We start from the raw sequence: 22,404 nt of genomic DNA, 5'->3' as shown, positions 1-22,404 counted from the left end.
TTACCTAACTAAAAATCAGAGAAGAAACAACCGGGCAGATGGTTTAGTCACATCAAATGGACCATGGAGCTGAACCCTCAGAATCAATGCCCCTGTATTCTGCTTCACAAGAACTGCACTTGAGGTAGCTGGGGGAGAAAAAACTGAAAGGACTCTTGGCTGTGCTGTGCCTGTTCAACATGGGTTGGATGAGCAAAACCCTGTGCACAGAGGGCTTGGGCTCTCCCTGCTAGAATGGCCCAGAGCTCTCACACAGTCCACACTGGCGAGCTCCCTTGGGCACTCTCAGCAGGAGCACAGGCTCAAACTTGGCTAACAGCAGCATTAAGGGGGGCATTGGGTGCATGTTGAAGTGGGTGAGAGGCTTGGGGGTAAGTACTGCTCCATCTTGGCTGGAATGCTAAAGAGCTCCTTTTTCCTGCTCTGCTCTCCCTCCTGCATCTCACCCTCTAAGTGAGATGGTGCAGTTCTCTCACTTCCCCTGCTTCAGCCCATCAGCACTGAGGTGACACTCTCTGTCATCCCTTCTCAAATAATCCATCACTCTCCACCTTCCTTTCTCTTGTACAAGTAATATGGATTTTCTCCTTCGCCACAAATGTCTTTACCCTAAGTTTCCACCTCTTCACCCATTCTTACCCAAGCCCCACAAGCTTCTGTGCCTGAGCATACTCAGCATTCTCCAGCTCCAGGCCATATTTTTGAACAGCCAAACTCAGTCAGGGCAAATCCAGAGCACACTCCAAATCCTTCTATCTATGTTGACTTGAATGTGCTCAAAATGCTTGCCAACATTCAAAATCAAACTCTAAATGGCCACCCAAGAATGGAAGGGGCCCTTTAGCCCCCCTATAAGTCACAAGGAAAGATGACAACTTGAATAAAACTTCTGTGAAAAAAATTTGCTTTGTCCTATTAAAGCAGATTTCAACTAATTGGAAAAAATACACTGTGGGGTTTTTTAAATAGTTGAACCAAAATGTTCCCCTTTGGCTATGTTTATCATTGAAACACAGCCATTTTATGAAACAAAAAGACAGCACTTGGCCTGGTTTGCAGCCAATACGCTGAAGGCTTCAGAAACAGTTTTATCATCATTTAAATCAAATGACAATGCTGAACATTTTAAGAAAATAAAAGGGCAACTATGTAGGATCCTTTCAGTAGATGAGTCCTCGGACCAGTCACAAAATTATTTATGCCCAAGGGGATCTGAAGTAGTTGGTTGTTTCCTTTTGTCTTATACTAGTAAGGAAAAACAACAAGTTGAGGGGGGAAAAAAAAGATGCCTTCAATCTTCTTTTTTTTTTTCTCTTACTTGTATAGAATGGCAATGAATATATTTAATTTCTAGCAGTCTTTTACACTCTATTGTGATAAGCATCTATTAGTTTTTGGAAGGGATCATCTCTCTCTTCACTGTACAGAGATGCAAAGCATCTTTCTTAGGATAGAGGCCAGATTCACCTTTCCTAAATTGTAGCACTTACTTAAGTTGCCTCCCATCTGAGCCTGAATTGTCCTTCTGGTGGTTATCTACTTCCATTAACTACCAAGAAAACATAGGTCAAAAGCAATCAAAACAGACATCTCACTTCAGCACTTCCTTAGGGAGGAGGCACCAATGTCCGTGAGTACTCTCTTCAGGCATTGTGCTCTTGCTTTTGTGTGTTTGTGTTAGGTAGACTAGACCTTGCAATCTGATGATAAAAAGGCAAAGTCTGAGTTGGGGGAAATATAAGAATCTAAGGGGTCTGGGAAATTATCTACCAGCAGAAAAATCTTTTTTAAAATGTACCTGATGTTTATTCATCTGCAAAAGCCTTGGTAGGCATTCAGCATCACCTACACACAGGGAAAGGATTTTATTCTTTTATTCCCACTTGCAGCACTGATTATTTATGTGACCTTGGACAGATGACTTCCCAATTCCATGTCCTGTGCCCCTGTCCACCTTTTAACTCTTCTGTCTGTTTAGATTATGAACTTTCTGCTACAAGAACTGTGGTGTTATATGATAACAAAATGTGACAAGACAAATCTGTGTCATTAGAACCAGAGTTTTTTGGAAGAATTGCCCTTTGCCACGGCTCTTCTCCTAGAAGATGTAGACAGAGAGGGTTGGTTGGGAGAGTTCTCAGCAGTAACAGGAGTTAGAAAGAATTCAAGACTGAAAGCTCTCTGTGGCCCAAAGGTGACTTGGAGGCCAGGCAAGCTTTGGGTAAAGGTACTGTAGAGGATTAGGGGCATGTATTGCACAACATCTCATGTAGTCCCAATGGAACCTATGCTACAGGATTGGGAAGAAATGAACATCCACTGATTTGCTGAGAAAAAGTCAAGAAATGAAGACTTGTGAAGAGTGGCTGTACAAAGCCTTCAGAGTCAGTTAATGCTTTTAGAGCCTACCATGGGACATATTAAGGAACCACACGTGCACTCTGTGTGTGTCATGCACAAACTGAGGCATCACACCTGATCAAAGAAATTCCATTTACATTAAGATTCTTTACACCCCTAGCATTACCAATTAAAGCAACACAAATCTAATTTTCAGTCCCCTGAAATCTGAATAGTCTTAGTTTATTAATGGTTTAAAATAGTATTAATGGTCTTAAATGGTTTTGGAGACCTAAATGTAGTCCCCACACCCCTTATGATCTACAAGAGTGAGATGATGCCATCAGTTTCCCTTCCTCTTCCCCTCCAAAGCAATGCAAAATCTATCACTTTTCTGGTGGTCCAGACTTCAGATGTCCAGAAACTGAAAATAGAAATAAATTTTAAACCCTTTCCAGGCTATCAGGAGCTGCTCTGATCCCAGACTACAATAGGAAAGTCTTATAGCTGTGTTGACCAACTCTGACAAGAGCCTGTAACACTTTACTCTAAAATTGGTTTCAATTCCCCAGGGACAGTTCTGTAAAAGCTGAATGCCATTTGCAAACAGGGACTGTTGCATTGTCCTTGAAAAAGGCAGATGAAAATACACCTCAAAATTTTATGAAGCACTGCAGTTTGCTCACATTAATTTTTGAATAATTTATGCATGATATAAGAATGACCAAATGTGATGATATGTAATCAGTGATTAATGAACTGCTCACCAATGAAACACAGGTTCTTCATTCTGGTACAACTGAAGTCAGGGACACAGGCTTGATGAGTTCATGGTATTTATTCCAGATCTGTTTTCTGTTATTGCATGGTTATAATACTCTATCATATGTGGAAAACTCATGCATACAGAAAATTTCTACGAGCACTCACCCTCATTTAAACCACAGTTGTCCTTTAAAACTTAGTTTTAAGTGCCTGAAACAAATTAACTTGTTTATCACTCAGATTTTAAATTTGGCAGTTAGTGTCATAATTTTACTGCTTGTCTACATGAATAAGTTCATTTTATGATCATCCATAACAGTAGCTACATTAACATTGTATGGAAATGCACCAATTCAAGTTCTCGTCTTTTAGATTAGTTTTCCTGTAAAATGATCTAAAAATCTCCTTGAATATGTTTCCTCCATTAACTGCCCACAATTCAAAAAAGACAATACAAAGTACTTGAATTTTAAACTGTCCAGTTAATTTAATAGAGAATCATGCTATTTCCCATTAATATTCTATATGCCTACCTTCTCTAATAAGCAATCCAAAGCACTGCATGGGCAGTTAGGAAGAAGAAGCCTCAGTACGCTGGATCCTTTGAAATGAGGAGATTATTCTGACATGCTCAAATTTTACATGATGCACTGAAAAGCTTGTTTGTAAGAAGCTTTCGGCACAGTGCTCAGTGAAACAGAAAAATTGTCATCAAAATTAAAGTAAAATAGCAGTATTTAGCATTACATAAGAAACCATTATTATTGCATCAGCTTCTGGTTTTAATCACAATGTCTTTGCTAGAAGAAGCTTGGCCATTTGTTCATCCTACCTCCATTTCTTCCCATCCCTGTTGCTACTGTGACTGCCTTCACCTCTCTCCCTCTTCTATCAGGCACATGATTTCATGGTGGCACAGATGCCACATGGCTAAAGCTTGCCCAAGCACTCCTGCGTGCAATGCATATGCAAGTCGAGGAGTGAAATTGAAGTTACACCTATGGAAGGAGCAAGGAGTTCTCTGAAACTGTAATTATATAATTTTTTTCTGTCGTTCCTTCAATCATTAATTGCTGTAGAAGACCAAATGAAGTAGCAAGGAACAAAGGAAACAGGATCAGGGTAAAAAAAATGTGGCCTTGACACATTGGGTCCCATCTCTTCAACCCCATATAACCACACAGCAATTATCCAGGTCAGAAGCAAGTACCAAATTCCTCTCCATGGCACAGATCCCAAAGTACTCTCTATCACATAATCAGCCTTAAGCTGCAGTTACACAGAAGAGCAAATACGTCACCAGTGACATAGAATAATGGGGCGGGGTGGGGAGGAGGCGGTGGAAAGACTTGCTAGTGGCTAAAAAGAACTGCTAGTCAGGCTTTAACAGCTGTGCTGAATAGAACAAGGACAAGGAAGTCCGACAATGTGATGGTCTCACCTAGGAAAATATTCCTCTCTGACCCCAATCTGGTAATCATTTTATTCACAAGTGCAGGACACGGTATATCTAAAGAATGCCAGGCATAGAAGATCAATTTCCCTTGGACATAAATCCTGCTTATAGCTAAGATCAATGTCAAACGCATTAGAGAGAAAAAAAAATATTTTTTTAAAGCCCAAATATTCATCAAAGGAGAAACCTGGTGGATCTTATAGAGTGCAGATAAGCATTAGAAATTCTAACATGGATTGATGCAGCAGTAATGTATCACAAACACCGAGCCCACCAGGCCAGTTTCAGATCCCTCAGATATCTCAAGAACCACTAGATCAGTAGAATATCTCCAGCAACCTCTCACAAACCTGATAGTGTCCCTCATGTTTTACTTCGTACCTGCCTTACGCGAGCTGTACTAATAATTAACATCTCTGCCTAAGTTTACCAACAGACATTTTTTAAGGGACACTCAGTGCTTCACTTCAGCCCGGGTTAATAAAGCCCCCTACATTCTACCTATCTAACATAACCCATTATCCTTCAGAAGAAGTTGCACTGAGAAGAGAGCAGGACTCATGCAAACAAAATGCTCTGCTTGAATTTCCATTCCAGACCAGAAAATATGAAATTAATCCATTCAAGAAAAGGAACCATCAGTCAAAAAAAGCTGATAAAAACCCAGCACAGCACAGCATTAGACATGATAGGTTTTTTTCTGGCTGGAGGGTTAATATTACAATAGACTGAGGGAGAATTTAAACTCAGGAATCCAACGTCTGAGGATTCTTTTCCACTGTCCAAAGCTGATGAATCTCTTCCAGCATCTGAGGAGAAGCCCATGCTTGTGAGTCCCAGGCACAAACAGTCATCAAGTCCCTGAGGACTTCTCCTTGGATTGAATACTTGATTTTACCTAGCTTTAAACTCTACTACTGCAAGCAGATAGCTTGAGAAATCTCATCCAGCCCAACAGCTTTTACAGCACCCGTTCTCATGCATGTCACCATTCTGCCAGGTGACCAATGCTAAAACAAGAGGCTGAATAGAGCAATACCAGAGCTCAAGGACTCAGTGGTGCTAGACCTCCACAGCTGGTTCAAGACCAGGGCAACAGTGGGTGCAGAGGATTTTTTGGGAGGAGGATCTCAGAGATAAATGAGAAATCTGGAAGCCCAAGCTGGCCTTAAGCAGAATATCCGTACTTTTCTTCACCCACACAAATGAGTCTCTTGGTATGGTACCAGATGTGCTGGCAGCTGGTTTCCAGCTATAACCTGCAGCAGCCAAGTGAACTGACCAGAGACTTCAGTCTTCTGAGCTGTGTGTGTATCACCTGCCTTCAGTTCACAATAAAATGCGCAGGGTTTTTTTACATTTATTAGTGATTTACAGTGATTTACAGTGTCACCATTACTCTGTGTCTTGGAGAACAACACATCATGTGCTTCTACATCCAAGTACAGAATAGTTCTGCCACTGCTGGCAACTGCAGCAGATGTACAGCTTGTAAGCTGTGTCATTTGTTAGCAGTGACAAAATTGAGGTTGCTCTCATTACAGAAAGAAACCTTTAAAAAAGCACATCACTGTCCCATGGATGATGACATTTACAAGTGTTTTGCTGTTTCTAGTGAACAAAAAAATATCACATATACTGATAATATTGTAGTGGAAATACACTGCTGCTGGAAAAGCTAAATCCAAGATAATAGAACCTCTTCCATGAGGCTAACAGCAATACGTCATCACACATGAGTTTCATGCCCAATAAATCCACTGGAAATTAAACACAGCTGACACTATTTCAACAAGTGTTCTAATTTTCTTATAATCAAGCACATTAACAACACACCATATTCATTTTCAGTGGCTTCAGCTTCTCAGCCTTGCATATTAGAACAATTCAACACATCTGGGACTAAGTTAATGTCACAAACAATTTCATCCACTTAGAATGATCTTCTCACTTTGCATTACATAGAAGACAGTTCTCAGAGCAAATGGTCAGTATTACAACAGCCAGGGGCTCGGCTACTTAGACCATGGGATTCACTTTGAGAAACCTGGTCCTAGGGGCTGGTGGGTTCTATTTGTTGGAGAAGGGGAAGAGCATCTTTGGTCATAGACTTGCCAAGCTGGTGAAAAGGGCTTTAAATTAAGATTAGAGGTCCCTTCCAAACCAAGTTATTCTATGAATACCTTCTCCCTTGTTTCAGTCACCCTTAGATTTGAAACAAGTTTTATTAATTAGAGGCATATCACCTGTGTTTATACAGCACCATTTTTGTGCCTGGTACATGTGAACATAGTCACTGCCCCACAGAGCTGATAGTTCAAATTGTGCAGATAGCAGACCACATCTTCATAAACTTGTTATAGATACCAATAGGGGGAAAAAAGGCAGAGAAAGACCAAACCAAGGGAGTAAATACATCTGTTTTGCAATGGAATCTGGGATAGGATATGAGGCTATGCAAGGATATATCTGCTCTTTTAAAAAGTGTATCAGCTGTAATAGAGAACTGGGGAGGGTCAAGAGGGTTTTCACTAGATCAAATGCTGTGGAGATTTATACATAAAGCTACTTCCAGTAAAAGATCTGGACACTGCAACTACTGAGTTTTTTCCCTACTAATTCATTAGTTAGGCTTCATCCAACAAAGGATTTATGTGGCTAAAGCCAGCAATGGTCCCAAAACCCAAATTGCCACACCTAGTTGCTGCTTAACCCTGGACAAGAACCAAGATGATGCCTTATGTTTCCTAAGTACCCAGAGTTCGCCGCTCCTTCTTTCTTCCCATAGCCATGTGTGTTGGTTTAGCACGGATGGCAAAAACCAATTTGTGACTGACTTTTAAGATTGATGGCCAGGTTGGCCAGTTAAATATAGGGATACAACTCTGGGTCACACAGGCTTAAAATCTGAAGATCCCAGGAAACAGCTCTTTTCCTTCCTGCCTTAAAACAGGTAACAGGGCCAGCCCCGCTCTGCTGCTTGACCCCTCGGGGCCTGGTGGCCGGCCGGGCATGGCTTCTGCTGTGGGCTCACTGGGCCCACCCACCAGGGCAGGAGGCACCCACCAGCCAGGCCACTCCGAGATCCCTCGTGGTGAAGTTCTCTTCCCCCATCCCCTTGGCTTTTGAAAATCCTAGAGGCTACTGCCCAGCAGAGATCACGTGGTCATCTGCAGGTCCGAGCGAGAATGTTAACTCTTTCTTGGCAAAAAATGAAACTTCCAGAGCACTAATCCTTCTCTGAGTAAGGAGAAAAGGGACAGAGTGAACATAGAGAAGACACAGCATGAAGTCAGTGAAGAGAGAGCGGAAGTCCTAAGTGGGACAAAGGAGTGAGGAATTGCCTTGTAGGCTGGACTTCTCTTGTGAAACCATGGAAGATGTGTGAAATTTCCTGTTACATACGAATGCTGTCTGAGACGGATGCATGGCTCTAGGTAGAAGTTGTGGACTGATAAAATTGAGATTTAATGGAGAATTTTGAACAGAGGATATGAAAAGTGATATGAAGCCCTTTACTCCTAGGGAAAAAGGAGATTTCTAGTTTTTGAGATGAAGGTGAGATTTTAAAGATAGAGGAAGAGAATCTTTGTTTTATAGTAGAAGAGGCATCCTTAAACAGTGCCCCTAATAAGCTGATACATCCATATGAAGCCATGGGAAAGGCTTCTAATGGGTGGAAAATCACGGTTTGCAGAGGTTTCTTTCGGGTGGCTGGAGATTCATGACTTGGGAGCCACCAGAGGACTGTTTCTCTTGTGGCAGTGTATCCATAGGACTCTAAGAGAGACTTCTCTTCCAAAGAACTGATGAAAGATTTTTTTAAATGGTGAAACTGACTGAAAATCATAGATTTTGTCTCTTTATGTTGTTTGTGGAAAAGTGAACAGTTTGTGGGGGTGGAAGAGTGTTTTGAAAATTTCATTTTGATTCTATCCTCTTCTTTAAATCTCTCTTTGTACCTTTAAGTTTGGGCCTGTTTTGCTTTTTTTTTTCCTCCTAATTCTGTCTCACAGCAAAGTAAACACTCAAACCATCACACCATGAGAACACTATCAATGGCTCAGAGTTCATCAGGAAAGCAAAGCCTGGAAGAAGTTTCCACACCATTTTTGCTTTTATTGTTCATTTCACAGCTTCTTTTCTAGTTATCACTACACCCCCACTGCACAAAGACTTTGACTCTTTCAGTAACTTCTTCCTTTCATCCAAAATGCAACTGCTTAAGCTGTTTGAATCTGACCAGCACCACTCAGGAGTTAGGAAGCAATTTCGGTATCCATCTGTGAGGTTACCTGATGGAGCAGATATTACAAGAGTAATTAATGCTTTTCCTCAGACTACTGAATTTCGTTCCCATGAATCTATATGTACTAACAAGTCGCTTTTCTAAAACAGGTGGCCATTTTCTTCCAGTGTCATGTTGGGTAGTATCTTCTTCTCTCTGTACAACATACATGTAAATGAAGAGTGCAGATTCCTTGGGCTCATACAATTGTTGGGAAAATTGAATTTAAACTTTAGGCTGTACACTTATACATCCTGCTGCTCTGCGACATTTCCAAGAGCTGGCATAGAGAGTGCCACTAGAGGACTTTTCAGAACACTACTATCCTGTTTCTACCCAGTAATTTGTAAAGTTTGGTCTTTGATCTATAGAAATGCTGTTTGTGAATCTCACAATATTTTTAGCTTATCACCAGCCTTAATTATAGTTGAAAACACTGAGTTAATCCACTCATATTCTCTTTCCCAAAACTGCCTTCTTTGCACACTTCTTAACCTTTCAGTGCATCTCTTGAAACGAAGTATGCAGGTGAGGAGACTGAAGTACTGTTTGAGGCAGCCTGTACCATTATGAAGCTAACAGCTCTTGCCAAGTATATTGCAAGACTTCTATCAGTCAAACGTGTCATGCAGTAGTGAAGGTGTGCTATGAGAAAGCAAAAAGAAACCCTCACCTCTGGGAAATGCTAGTCTTGTAACAAAGGTTTGGAAATGGCTTTCTCTCAATTGTCAGTTTCTGTGCAATATTTCTGCAAAATAAATATTTTCACCATGAAATATATATTTTTTATAAAGGAAAATATTTATTTTGCAGATCAATAGATTGAAGCCTAAAGGAAAGTGATAAAATCATCCTGTCCAATCTCCTGTAGAAATCCATCTGAGGAACGTCATTAATCAAAAATCTTTGCATCAATCTTATAACTTTTTTAAAAGTAATGACGTTTCAGAATAACAGTTTGAATGATACGAATCTGCTACAGCTCAATTATCTCTACTATCCATATTATACAGCACCAGCTTCTGTACTGTCACATCAGGATATTCTATTCATTTCTAACCAATTACTTCCCATGAAAAATATTTTTCCCATGTAGGATTGTGCACAAATCACCTTTCAGGTTTTTCTTGGGTAAACAGAACAGATTGAGTTTTTTAGGTTTTCACTAGAAGGCATATTCTCTGCACTGTCCTGTGGCTGTTTTGTGAATTATTTATCAACTGAAAAAAATATGCCAACTGGCTTCAGTACCTTGCCTTGTTACTATCTGCATACCCTAGGAAACACCCATTGATAAGCATGACTGTTATTCTCTTTCTCTTAGGGCAAATCAAAATGAAATTCCTTTTGAGATTAGGCTGGAAGATAACTGTTTTGGTGCCACTTGCTTATAATCTTTTAAATATCCACAAGTTTCAGTAACTGAAGATACTTTTTTTTTAACTAACACAAATGAAGCAGTTAGAAAAGAACAAATAACCCCAAACTTTTATGAAAATCTCATTAACTTGGAAGTTAAATGTTGGGTTTCAAGAAGAGTCATCAGACCAAAATTTGTGTGAGAGAATTTGTATATGGATTATAAACATACATACACATATATCTATATCTGTCTACATCTTTATATAAACACAAAAAACCTGGGGACCATATATGACCTCTGTATTTGTATGCAGCTCACTAAGGAGCTCTCTGATGCAGGCATTTGAACAGAGAAATATTTGGAGGCACAGCACAAGACTTTTTTTTTCTTCTTCTTCTTCTTTTTTTTTTTTTGTGTTAAAGAGACATTGGAGTAAGGGGGAAACAGTGAAGGGAGGCAAGGGTAAATCTATAAAAACAGGGTGGGGGACATTTTGTGAGGCAAAATTCCATAGTGACTACAAGCATCTCATTTATTCAGCTGACACCTTCTGAGTAGGTACATAGTTGCATATGTAACACTTCCTCATACTTTTCCCCCAGGACACAGTTTTGTTTGCACTCCCAGAGCTGAGAATTTACAACTGAGGCATCATTTGGGTTATTGTATGTCATAGGAACTGTATTTTCACAGATGGCTCACCTTCCTTGCCAGATGTTTATTTTTTACAGTGTCCTAATAACCACTGCATATGGTAACTTCATTCTGTATACTATAAAAATATTGCCTTTAAGGGACAAATCTAGTATTTTTTGGCTACTTTTGTAATTACTGAAAAAACTTACAAAAGCATGAATTGGATTCACCAGCACTTGCAAGCTGGAAATCAGCTAAGACTCCTAAAAAATGAATGCTTCTGGGCCACTGGACCTGCCAGGCAGGAGACATGAAATACTGGATTAAAATCCTGTTTGTGACAGACTGTAGATAATTTTGCATCTATATGCCTCCAGATCCCATTTTAGACTTAGAAATCTATGATTCACCTTCCGAACAACTTTCACACAAACATCACAATTATCAAACAAACCCTTAATTTATTGCTTCAAAAGATTACAGTCTGGAAAACCAAAGGAAACAGACAATGCCTGGGGGGCTGACGAAAGAGCGTGTAAACAGCACAGATGGGCTTCAGAGATATTGTTGAGCAGCATTGCCAAATCCAAACATTTCAAAACTCTGAGTCAGGCACCAAAAAAATCTTGAAATTTACTTACAATTCATGGGATGTGAAAAATAACTTCTTTCACTAACGCCTGCATTATAGTGCAGGCATATTCCCTGCCCAACCACCTGTCAGTTGTCCTCCCCCAGCAGTTTTTGGGTCCATTGGCTAACATCAACTGCATTTGAGGGAAGAACAGAGAGCTGAATGTTGTTGACTCCTTAGAAAATAGTCGGGAGACTGGGCTGGGGATCAATGAGAGGAAGGCAAGGAAAACTGAGGCTTTGTTTGCACTGGACAAATTGCCCTCACCTGTGAAGCTCCGTACAGCCCACCTGCCAGCCAGGCACATCAGGTGTGGGAGCTGTAGACCTTGCCTGGAGCCGATCATACAGAGGAGCAAGGGGATATTTGGGGAAACATGAAGGATCTCATTCAAAATTCAGCTTTTTGAATCTCAAAGCCAATGCAGCTTTATACCACAGGGTATGAAGAAAGTTGTGGGCATTGTGGCAGTGAGGTGTGCCAGAGCCCAAAAGCCAGCTGGAGCTCCACAGCCACAGAAGGCCATCAATATTTTAATCCCAGATGTCCATGACAGGAATCAGAGCACATGGTCTCATTAGCCTTTCCTCACACAACTGCTCTGAAGGGTTTAGTGCCCCTGCACCCTTTCCCATGCTGTTGGATGCCTCCTCCACAGCACACCCAGGGGGTGTTGCTGCCTTGTGATTCACTAGTTCTTTTGCCACCCATTCGTGCAGGTACATCAAAACTTGCTTCAGAGTATAATAAGTTAGTGCAGGTAAAGTGGTCTGGAAGAGCAGTACAAGAGGGCAGGAGACAGGGAAGCAAATGGAAACCTCCTTGTGCTGAGATGTTACTTGAGCCAAGGTACTGTGAAGTAAATCCCGGAGATATCCCTTAACAAATCACCAGTTCTAACCCAGAAAAATCTTTGTTTCTGAAACTTGTTTTTTTCCCCATGCCTTCCATGACAGGAGGTGAGTTTTGTCCTCATTTTCCTGTTGACAGCTCATGCCATCACTTCACCAACTCCATCAGCCTGAGGAAATCTGAATTCCTCCTCCTGGCCCCCCACTGGTGCACATCAGCAGAGAAGAAACACGGTTCTCTGGTGGTGAAGTCCTCAGGCTATGAACACATAATGATTCGTCAGCATGGTGTCTTTCAGAAGCACACCTTTCTCACATGGATTACAGCATCCTGTTGCATACTTTATTTTGATGTATTTTGAGTTTCTGTTTTCCAGAGCATTAGAAAAAATTTTTGTAAAAGAAACAAAAGATGTCTAATTGGAGCATAGCAATCTCAAAAGCTTCTCTGGAAGCTGTAAAAAGTTTTCACTTATAAAAGGCATTACATACAGATCTGAAATGAAGAGTTGTGTAATGCTGTTATCTTTTCTCACTTGCAAGTATATGGGGCTGAGGAATGTGCCCTTAGACCTGCAGTATGGCTTCAGTGCTATGCAAACCGTCCTACGAAGACCCATCTGTCACATATCACCTACCTTTTCCACTCCTACACTAGGTTCATCCTCATCTCTTTATCTCAGGACAAACTGACTTCAGAGAAGCCCTGTCAGAGAGGTAATGGCTCATAGTCAGCTCAGTTCCAGCAGTACATAAATCCAAAATAACTCAAGCAAAGAGCAGAGATGTTTTGAACTTGCTTCATTGTAAACAGGTAAAAAGTCATGGCCATCTCAGGATTTAATAGGTATCTTGCTTTCAGTTTGGAGGCAATCATTGTTTACAGATTTTTGCAGTGACCCCATACGATCATCTGGACTATTGTCTTCCTTTATACATCATGTTTACCAGATTGAACAAGCTCTAAAAAGTGTGCTGGAAGTGAAGACTCCCCTATGCTATTGCTGAGGCCTGTTCAAAGGATGATTTAATAGAAACTCTATTTCCATAATGAAAACCAATAGACTTTAAAGAGTTTAACTGAAGTTCATAAACAAGTACAGGCTCACTGACTGAGCAGCAAAGTAAAAGAATGTGTCTAAAAGCATTCAAGTCCACACGTAATAGGATGGCTTGTGATAATCTGATTCAAAAGAAGAAAATGTGGACTGAGTGGCTAGCCATTCAGTTGATCTTGTCTGTCTGATAGGTTTTACATATATATTTTATATTAATACTCATAATCATATTCTCTCCCTTATTTTGTCTCCTTTCTATAGTAACTGATGCTTTTCCTTCACAGTAGTATTCCTGATATGAAAGAATGTTGATTTCTCAGCAGTTCCACCCTGTGGTCTTGGGTTGGCAGCTTGATTAGGAAATGTGATGTTGTTCCAATGCCAGTAGACTATGCTGGGAATTGTGCTGGTATTTCTCAGGCTATTTTGAAGTCTAGCACTTCCTCAAAAATTTCTGTCTTGCTGCAGAGTGGTTGGGCTCTGGATAAATGTGTGACAAGCTGGACCAAGATGACAGCAAAGTCCTACAGAATCTTTGCAGAAATCAAACCAACTAATCACAGTGAGGAATTTCCTCATGTCAGAGATAGGCTGAGATTACCCATTAGGAGGAAGAGCCAAGCCTGGCCAACATAGCCTACCCCTAGTGGAAAGAGCAGACAGACAGGCGCACTAGTGGAAAGTCAGATAGAAGGATGCAACAAAAGCAAAAAAAAGTGATCAAAAGCGTGTCACATGTAGGTAATCCCATGTGATCCTTCACTGTGTGGATGGTGAGTAAAAAGACAAGAGAAATCCATGTGACATAGAAATACTGAGAAGTCAAGAGTCTGTAGACACTGGCAAGGGATAGACAGCGAGCAGAGAGTGAGATCTGGTATTCTCTTGGGCATAATCAAGGCCCCACTGTATTCAAGGAGGTTGTGCCATGATATTCATTAGTGATGGGTTTACTCCCGAGAATGATCTTTTCCTATATTCCTATTACCTTAGTCAGCACTCTGCTTCAAACCATACAAGTCTGTTTTCTGCACTGAGAAAAGAAATGCTATGTGTGATGAAATGGTAAAATAAACATTAGTTTTCTTGGCTCTCCTCCATAATACGTATTCCACTTCAAATTAAAAATTAAATTGAGCCTCTCAGTGTGACTGTTCAAGCATCTTGCCCAGCCATGCGTCTCCCAGCTGTGCAGTGTGCCACTTGGATCGCGTTGCCAAGTGTAAGCACTTGAACAATCCAAGCCAGGTGATTACAGCATTAAGATTCTTTTAATTTGTATTATGCTATGAGAATTTTTTTTTTGTAGATGATGCTTAATTTATTCATTTCAGGGCTGTGTATTTGGAGGCTCTAACTCTGTTTAATAGGTAAGTTACATTATTATATAAAGAGCTTGGAAGCCAGAGCCTCATCATGTGAGTTACAGAGCAAGGAACAAAATTTAGGCACTCCTTTAGAATCCTAAATTCACCCCACAGCCCTTCCTGCTCTTACTGTATTGCAGAACCAATATTTTCACCTTATAACCTACTATAACTGGCCCCTTGTTTACAGCACTCATAATCCCCTAGGATACCATTTGAAAAGTTTTAATCTGTACTTGGTCACTGACTGTGTAGTAAGGAAATGTAAAACCATAAAAGCAAAGCAATGTGCTTTGAAATCTTTCAAAAGATTTTAAGTTAAAATTTTCCTTTATTGGAGGTGGTATGAAAAACAGAGGTCAAAGAATGACTGTGAAACAAACAAACAAAAAATGTCTACGCGATTTCATTTTGCTGGACAATGTTAAAATTTTTCCTGGTTTTATGTCTGTATTTTGCAGTATTTTCTTTAAAGTCTTTTTCCTCTTAGAAAAGTAAGATAATGAACAGATTATATTGCTTCATTTCAAGGAACAAAATAACAAAGAAAAGCCAACTGGAACACCAGATTATATAAAGAAAGGCAATTTTTACTGACACGGTTCTGATCCAAATATTTATTTATTTCCTAACTCATACAAAATTGATGCTTGTAGAGGTATTAGGTTAAAAGGGTTGGAAAATGAATTTGTCTAATAATCCACAGAGAACATATATAGTACTGATGAAGCAATGAAAACCTCTTTGACTTGAATAAGAAATACATTACATATAATTTACAGAAATAAGATCTAGTGTCATATAGAAAATGACATTTCAGAGCAACAGGATCAGCGAGGACACCAATACTTGTCTCTGCTGTGGCTGGAATGCGTTGCCCTTCACCCAGGCCCATCCAGTGGAAGGGGAGGCTTCCCTTCCACAACTCCACAAAAGAAAGCCAACTATTTCCATTGCCAGGCATTCAACCTGTTTGCTTGCCAGTCACCTCTCTCCTCAAGGCTCATACACCATCCAGTTCTTGTAAGTTCATAACTATTTTCTACACTAATGAGTCTGTCTGGATTCACACCAGAGACCTACATGTAAAAGACTGAAAACAGAAGGAGGCTCTGTTCTACTAGAAATTTAGTTTGCAATCAGATGGAAAACTTGGCTTAGGGGAAAGAATGTTGGATACCTGAAAGAGTTGAGTAAGTCAATCCTGGATAAAAGTAGTTCTAACTTTTAACATAAATGAAAGTGCTTTAAAGGTTTGTATATGTGTCATGCCAAATTCTATAGAGATGAGAAATGTAATGAATCAGTATCTAAGTCATTATAAATTTTGCTATTTACACAAAAGAGGAAAAAGAATATTTCTTACACCATTTGTCACGTTTCCCTTCATATCTTGCATACTTATTAAAATGTAGGGTTTCAAGTACCCATAGAAAAAATATGAACGTGCAGAGAGAATAACCACAAGAAAGGGAAAAAAAGCAATCAAGTCCTGTAACTGGATTTAAAATAATTCAGTCCTATCTAAAGAGTCAAATCCTGTTCTTTTTTCCTCCCTACATAAAAGTTGCACTCCTATTCATAACAACCGAAGGAAAAAAAGCACAGTTGCTTTATAACACTGGACACAGCTTTCTAGAAACAAGATAGCAATTACTCAGAAATGCTATGGAAAACATTAATCACAGAGTAACTTGCTATTTACATTAAAGAAGCAGCCTCTAAAATTAATTTTAAATTTAAAAAAAAGCCTTTGTGTCATAGGACAGTTTTGTCAATAACGTGAAGTCTCTGTTCTTTGCTTTTTCTCCAGCATTTCTTTTGAGATATATATCTATAAATTTACAGATATACATCTGAGAGAGATGTATCAAAAGTTAAAACATGTCTAGATGGAGAGCCCGGCAAATTTTATCTGAAACTACATTTGCAGTAGACAAACCCCAAAAGAAAAAGATGCCGGAACAAGATATTTGAATGAAATGACATTCCCTGTCCATGATCCACGTAGGAACCTAAGTGCCTCAGTTCATGGAAGCAGAGCTAACAGCAGCAGTGCAGGTTCCCCAGTGCCACCAAGCTGAAGCACCTGGCCCTCGTGGGAGGCAGTGGTTTCCATCCCCGTGGAGACTGCTAGGAAAGGTGCAGAGTCGGATCAGGTGGTGATGTGGAGAGCTGTCACCCTCCGTGTGGACTACAGATGGGATCCCAGTCCCTTGGCTATCAGTGCAAGCCACTCCTGTTGATGCCGGCGGGAGCTGGATGAATCTCCTGGGCAGCAGCAGGCTCTGAGGACAGGAGTGCAGGATGAGGCACCACCAATGCTCCAGTGCAGTCCCAGCACGGCCATCACATCGCCCATCAGCTCTGTTCTCACTGGGCTCTACAAAAGGAGTCACTGCTGTCATGCTTCTTCCGTGGAACAACGGCTGGACAGACAGGAGCTATTGAGCCCCACAGCACTTCTTATTTGTACATATGCAGGATGCTAGTGGCCAACCAGCTCCAATTCAGAACCAGGAAAATCCAGTCGGAGGATGTGCTCCCTAACAGAGCAAAGACAGTCTGTGCTTCCATCAGTCAGTACTCAGCTGCCCAGTTGTCACTGTCACTCGTCAAAACCAGTGCAAATTCACAGGAAAAAGAATGTCTGCATCGAAAGGGTAAAAATCCTTCCTCGTGTTCAAGAAAGGTACAAGCATTTACCCAGCATCTCTATCAAATATCGTAGAAAAGGTTACACAAAAATATTTAAATATATGGATACAGATACATTGATATTACACTTGCATAAAATATGTATATTCAAAACCCTTCGGGCAGTTTCACATTTAGCTGAAAATGTATGCTTTAGAAATATGAACAATTTTCTACTCTTTTCTAGTTTAAGTAGGAGGGGGAGGGGAAAGAAGCATCAGCCTTATTAATACTGAATGCTAAGTGCAGAAGTTTAGCTGTAGCTGTAGGGTTTTGAAGCAATTGATTTGACAGAACCTCCAAGCATAAACTCTGTTTTAAAAATCCACATCTATTCCCTAGATTGCTTATTGTTTCATGAAAATGAAAACCTACGTGTCCTGCTCGTATCAGCTAGATCTCCTGAGACCGTTCAATTTAACCTCATAAGCTTGCAATACCTCAAGATAGGGCTGTGTACTGGGAATATGCATGAACCTTATTGCAGTAATTCCGTGTGATAACAGGAATTTACAACTTCTCATATCTTGTCTAATTTAACTTTAGAAATAAAAAACCTTAAATGACACCACAAGAAGCTCACAGTTCTGCAAAAATTAAAGTCAGTATGAAATTTTACTAATTGACCATATAATTTACACAGATTTACATAAATACAGAGATATTAAAATATTAAATCAAAGCTAATTAACAAAGGATAGAGTTTTACATGATAACATTTTAACTCTAGTCACACTTTTGCACTACTTTCAGTGGCATGAGATTATATAAATAATACATATACCTGTGTATCCATAATATATATAGATAAAGATGGATATAGATATATCTGTCTCTCCATCCTTCTTTTTTTTCTTCAAAAATAGGGCAATTTTATAACTGCAATGAGATGTGACAAGCAGTACACTTCTGGGGAATTATTGCATGCCTTGAGTGCATAAGGCAGAAGGAAGAGTATCTGACTTCAGACACTAAAGAAGTGGAATCATCAACCAGAAATGCACTGGAGTGATTTGGAACATCTTATTGCTTTTATAAAACTCAAAATTATACACTGTTGGTTTGGGATGGGGGCGGGGGGCGGGAGGGGGGGTGGTTTAAAGGCACAAAATAAAGGGGAAAATAATACCTCTCTATTTAGTGGAGATCAACAGTCAGGAAGCTCCATCCGTGCTCACTGAACACTCCTCGTTGTCCTAAATCTATTCCCTGTGGTGCAATACTGTGCCGCAGTTGCATAAGGAGGTTAAACACAAAAGTTCATGCATCCTTTATTAGGGGAAACAAAACGAAGCCAATTTCCTTGCCCAGCAACAACGAAGTACCCATTATCAGCAAGAGCCAGCCGTGGCTCCCATCCTTGCAAACACCCCTCGCTCAGTCGGGCTCACGGCAGCTTGCCACACTAACCTCAGCGGGTGGAGCGGTTCCTTGGGCTCCCTGGTACAGCTCTTCCCCTAAAACGATGGAGGCACGGATCCAAACTTAACAGCAATTTCCCACCACACCAGGAAAGATCAGGAAGCGAGAAAACTGGTTAACAGAAATACTGCCCTGAAATCTCTGCATTTTGGGGGTATTATTGGAGTGTGGAGGACTTCTGCCACTTTCTTTCCCAGTTTTAAATTGGCTAATGACATTCACTCATAGATTACGGCTCCAGACCTCCTGGTCTGTGTGTCTGGGAATTTTTTAGTCAGTCACCCTAGCAGACAGAGCATGTCAGAGAAGAAATACAAAGGATACAGAATATTGAAAACTGTGGACTATTACTATATCCTCAAATCACTTTAAATGATGGAACAGGGGAAAAAAAATCCCTCGGGATTACTTTTTCTTTGCTGTAATTTTTACATGTTAGTATGCACAGTAGAGGGCTGCCTCTGCCACGATACCACACTATATGTTTCAAAGTTTGGACACGGATACGGCATGCTGTTAAGGCACCTTCAAGTAATGATCATTGATTTAATCACTAAGCAAAGACATATTTTCTGTAAACCACACTGCATCCTCCAATACACACAGTACCAGCAGCCACTCACACCCACCATCCACAGACAGCAAAACTCCGTGCTTGCTAGGGATAAACTACACCACTTCTAAGCAGCCACTTCAAACATAAATATCTGCCAGGGTCTGGGACTGGACATTTTGCACAACTGCATTATCTGTTTCCCAAGAGAGGAAACACGATAAAATTAAGTGTTGTCTGTCCCTAACTGTCTACAAGAGTAAGAAGGGTTGAAAATACACATCAGCCTAAAAAAGTAGAAGCAAGATCTGTACTGCTGCAGGATTCCTTGCTGGGAGACAAAGCTGTAAACGCAGCCATTCAGTGCAGGGTGCCTGGTGCAGAACTGGATTGTTTCAGGACCAACAGGAGGCACACAGACAACCTCCCTTGAAAGGGGGTAGGCAAGTTACTGCACATTTCCTCTCCCTTCCACGCAGAATGGTACTGGGTTTGGGTTTCACGGTTCATGGCGTGGGGAAGGGGTGCTTTTCAAGATGAAGGGAGCTGATGGGAGAGGAAAGCTTAGGCACCACTCTATGCAGACAGCTGACTCCATCCCCCAAATAGTGAGTGGGTCACTCAGTGTAGCAGCTGGGGGCACAGGGCTGTGGGGTCAGAGGGTGCTTGCAGCTACACCCAACTTGGGATGGCCATTTCTACACCAAGCAATACCCAGTTCTGGAAAGGGGTGAGAGGGGTCAGACAGGGGGAATAGATCCCAGCACAAAAGGAGAGACCACAGTGTACCACCAGTCTGCTCCAAGACAACAGAAGGGTCCCAAGGCACCCACCAGACCTGCCTCTCCCTCCACACCCCAACTCACACCATGTAACAATGACACAGGGTGCAGCGGGAATCCCGAGAGCAGTGGGAAACCCAGTTATCCCTATACTTGGGGTAATAATGCCCAGAGAAAAGGGACGCCCTACCCCTGACCCTCTCGTGCAGGTGGATGACTTGATATTTAGCAGCTGTGTCCAGCTCCTTCTCCAGTAAAAAGATGCATCCTTTCCTCACACAGTCAATGAGAAACGCAATGTAATCTGTCATGCGCTTGGATCATGGGCTTGTTCGTTCATTTGAATTAGCAATGTTTTCTTCTTCTTCGGGGACTAGAATAATCACTCAGATATTTACAAACATCAGTCAGTGCCTTCGGGAGGTCTAGCCCAAACCATCATGACAAAATCACGGTCTGCAGGAGCCCCGCGCCAGCTGTGTCCAAACAAGCCTGTGCTTGCTGAGAGCTGGGGGCTGCCGAGGGAGAGGATCGCTGGATCTCCGAGTCCTGAGGGGGTCTTCCCAGTCGGCTGTCTCTTCCTTGGGGCGCCTCTCCCTGCACCACTGTCCCAGGGTGCTGGCTGCTGCTATTGCTGCTGCGGGCACAGTGGTCCCGTTCATACTCCTCCTGAGCCTTTTGCATTTTCCGCTTCTTCATCTTCCTCTTGTGGATGTGGAAGGTGGTGAGGGAGAGGAGGATCAGGCAGAAGATGAGGGAAACCAGGACAATTAAAACCAGGGTGGATGAGAAGGACTGAAAGAGTTGACCCACTTGCGTGATGCAGGTGCTGCTGGTATTTAAGGTGGCAGATGTCCTGTTCAGAAGACAAGGCGGCAGGGACAGCCTCAACTCTTTGGAGAGCTTGGCACTCATTGAGGAGGCTACGGAAGATGAGGATCTTCCTCCTCTCTCTGAATATGTCTAAATTTCAGTTGGTGTCGGGCTGCTGGCGGGCGCTTGCTGGAAATGCCCGGGATGCTGCCGGCTCAGCCTCCCGCTCGCTCTGAAGTACCCGAGCAGCCTGCAAAGGGAGCCAGACACATCAGCGCCCCGAGGCACCCACCCTGCGCAGCTCCCCCGCCCCAAACCCGGCTGCGGCAGCCTCCGCCCTGCGCCCCGCCACGGCCCCGCTCCGAGCGGCCCCGGCTCCCCGCCGGGGGCAAGGCGGAGGGGTGCCGGGACGAGGCACCGCGCCGCCGCTCCGACTTCGCCAATTCCTCGGCACCCCGGGCAGCACCGCCCGGCCGCTACCCCAACTAGTTGCCGCGGGAAAGGAAGCGAGGGAGCGGCGAACGAGTGCCAGAGCCCCGCGCCGCGGTGGTTCCGGGCTGCCGGAGCCGAGCGAGCCCCTGCCCCGCCGTGCCGGTGCCCGCCCCGGACCCCCCCTTACCTGCGCGGCGAGGGAGCGCCCGGGCGCCGCGGGCGCTGGGGGCTGCGGCAGCGCGGAGTGAGCGCAGGAGCGGAGCCGCCGCCGCTTCGGGGAGCGCCGCCCGCAGCTGCAGCCGCCCCGGCCGCTGACGTCAGGGGCCCGGCCCGCCGGCCGCCGCCCCGCACGGCCCCACGGCGGCGGCACCGCCCGCGCCCCCGGCCCCCGGCCCGCCGCACCCTCCGCGCCCCGGCCGCACCACACAACCCCAGCCCTCCCTGCCCACCTCCGCCGCCACGCTGAGAGCGGCCCGCAGCCCCTTCCCCAAAACGTACCGCCGCACGCACCGACTGCAGCCGGCCCCCTCGCCCCAGACACGCAGGGCGCCCGCACCGAGCCACCCCCGGCGCCTTCACCCCGCGGCCGTCGGCTACGCCCACCCGCCAACCACGTTCGCACCGCACCGCACCCGGGTGCCGAGCTCCCGCCGGTACCAAAAGCCCGTCCCTCCGCACAGCCAGCGCACCCCTCCTTGCCCGGGGAGGTTGGTGTCAATCCGTGAGAGCGAAGCGATGCCGGGGACTCCTGGTGGGAATGAATAATTGTGAAAACTTGCCTAACCAAGGCTAAGTGCACCGCAGGCTTTTCGTCAAGAACGAACAGGTATGAGCTGCCCATTAATGCACTTAAGCCAAAACTTGGATGATTTCTAAACATAAGAAAATCTATTTTTTGAAAAGTACTTTCAGAAGTGCTAACAGGGCAGAAAAAAGAATTACCATTA

The 22,404-nt window shown here is 42.8% G+C and overlaps 1 protein-coding gene across 1 annotated transcript; it reads right to left on the bottom strand.

Annotated features, from left to right (window-relative positions):
• Positions 1-15,093: 15,093 nt before the first annotated feature.
• On the bottom strand, positions 15,094-21,996 carry CUNH11orf87 (chromosome unknown C11orf87 homolog). The gene is made up of 2 exons (XM_066175802.1): positions 21,956-21,996; positions 15,094-21,275 (listed from the first exon to the last, which is right to left on the bottom strand). The coding sequence occupies exon 2, from the start codon at positions 21,125-21,127 to the stop codon at positions 20,651-20,653; it is 477 nt and encodes a 158-aa protein (XP_066031899.1). The 5' UTR covers positions 21,128-21,275; positions 21,956-21,996; the 3' UTR covers positions 15,094-20,650.
• Positions 21,997-22,404: the final 408 nt, after the last annotated feature.

This window comes from Chamaea fasciata, unplaced genomic scaffold, assembly GCF_029207755.1.
Source record: "Chamaea fasciata isolate MVZ Bird 193981 ecotype frontalis unplaced genomic scaffold, bChaFas1.0.hap1 SCAF_2, whole genome shotgun sequence".
Taxonomy (NCBI): Eukaryota; Metazoa; Chordata; class Aves; order Passeriformes; family Sylviidae; genus Chamaea; species Chamaea fasciata.
Note: the sequence above shows the minus strand (reverse complement) of the source record. Positions and strands in the feature narration are given on the sequence as shown.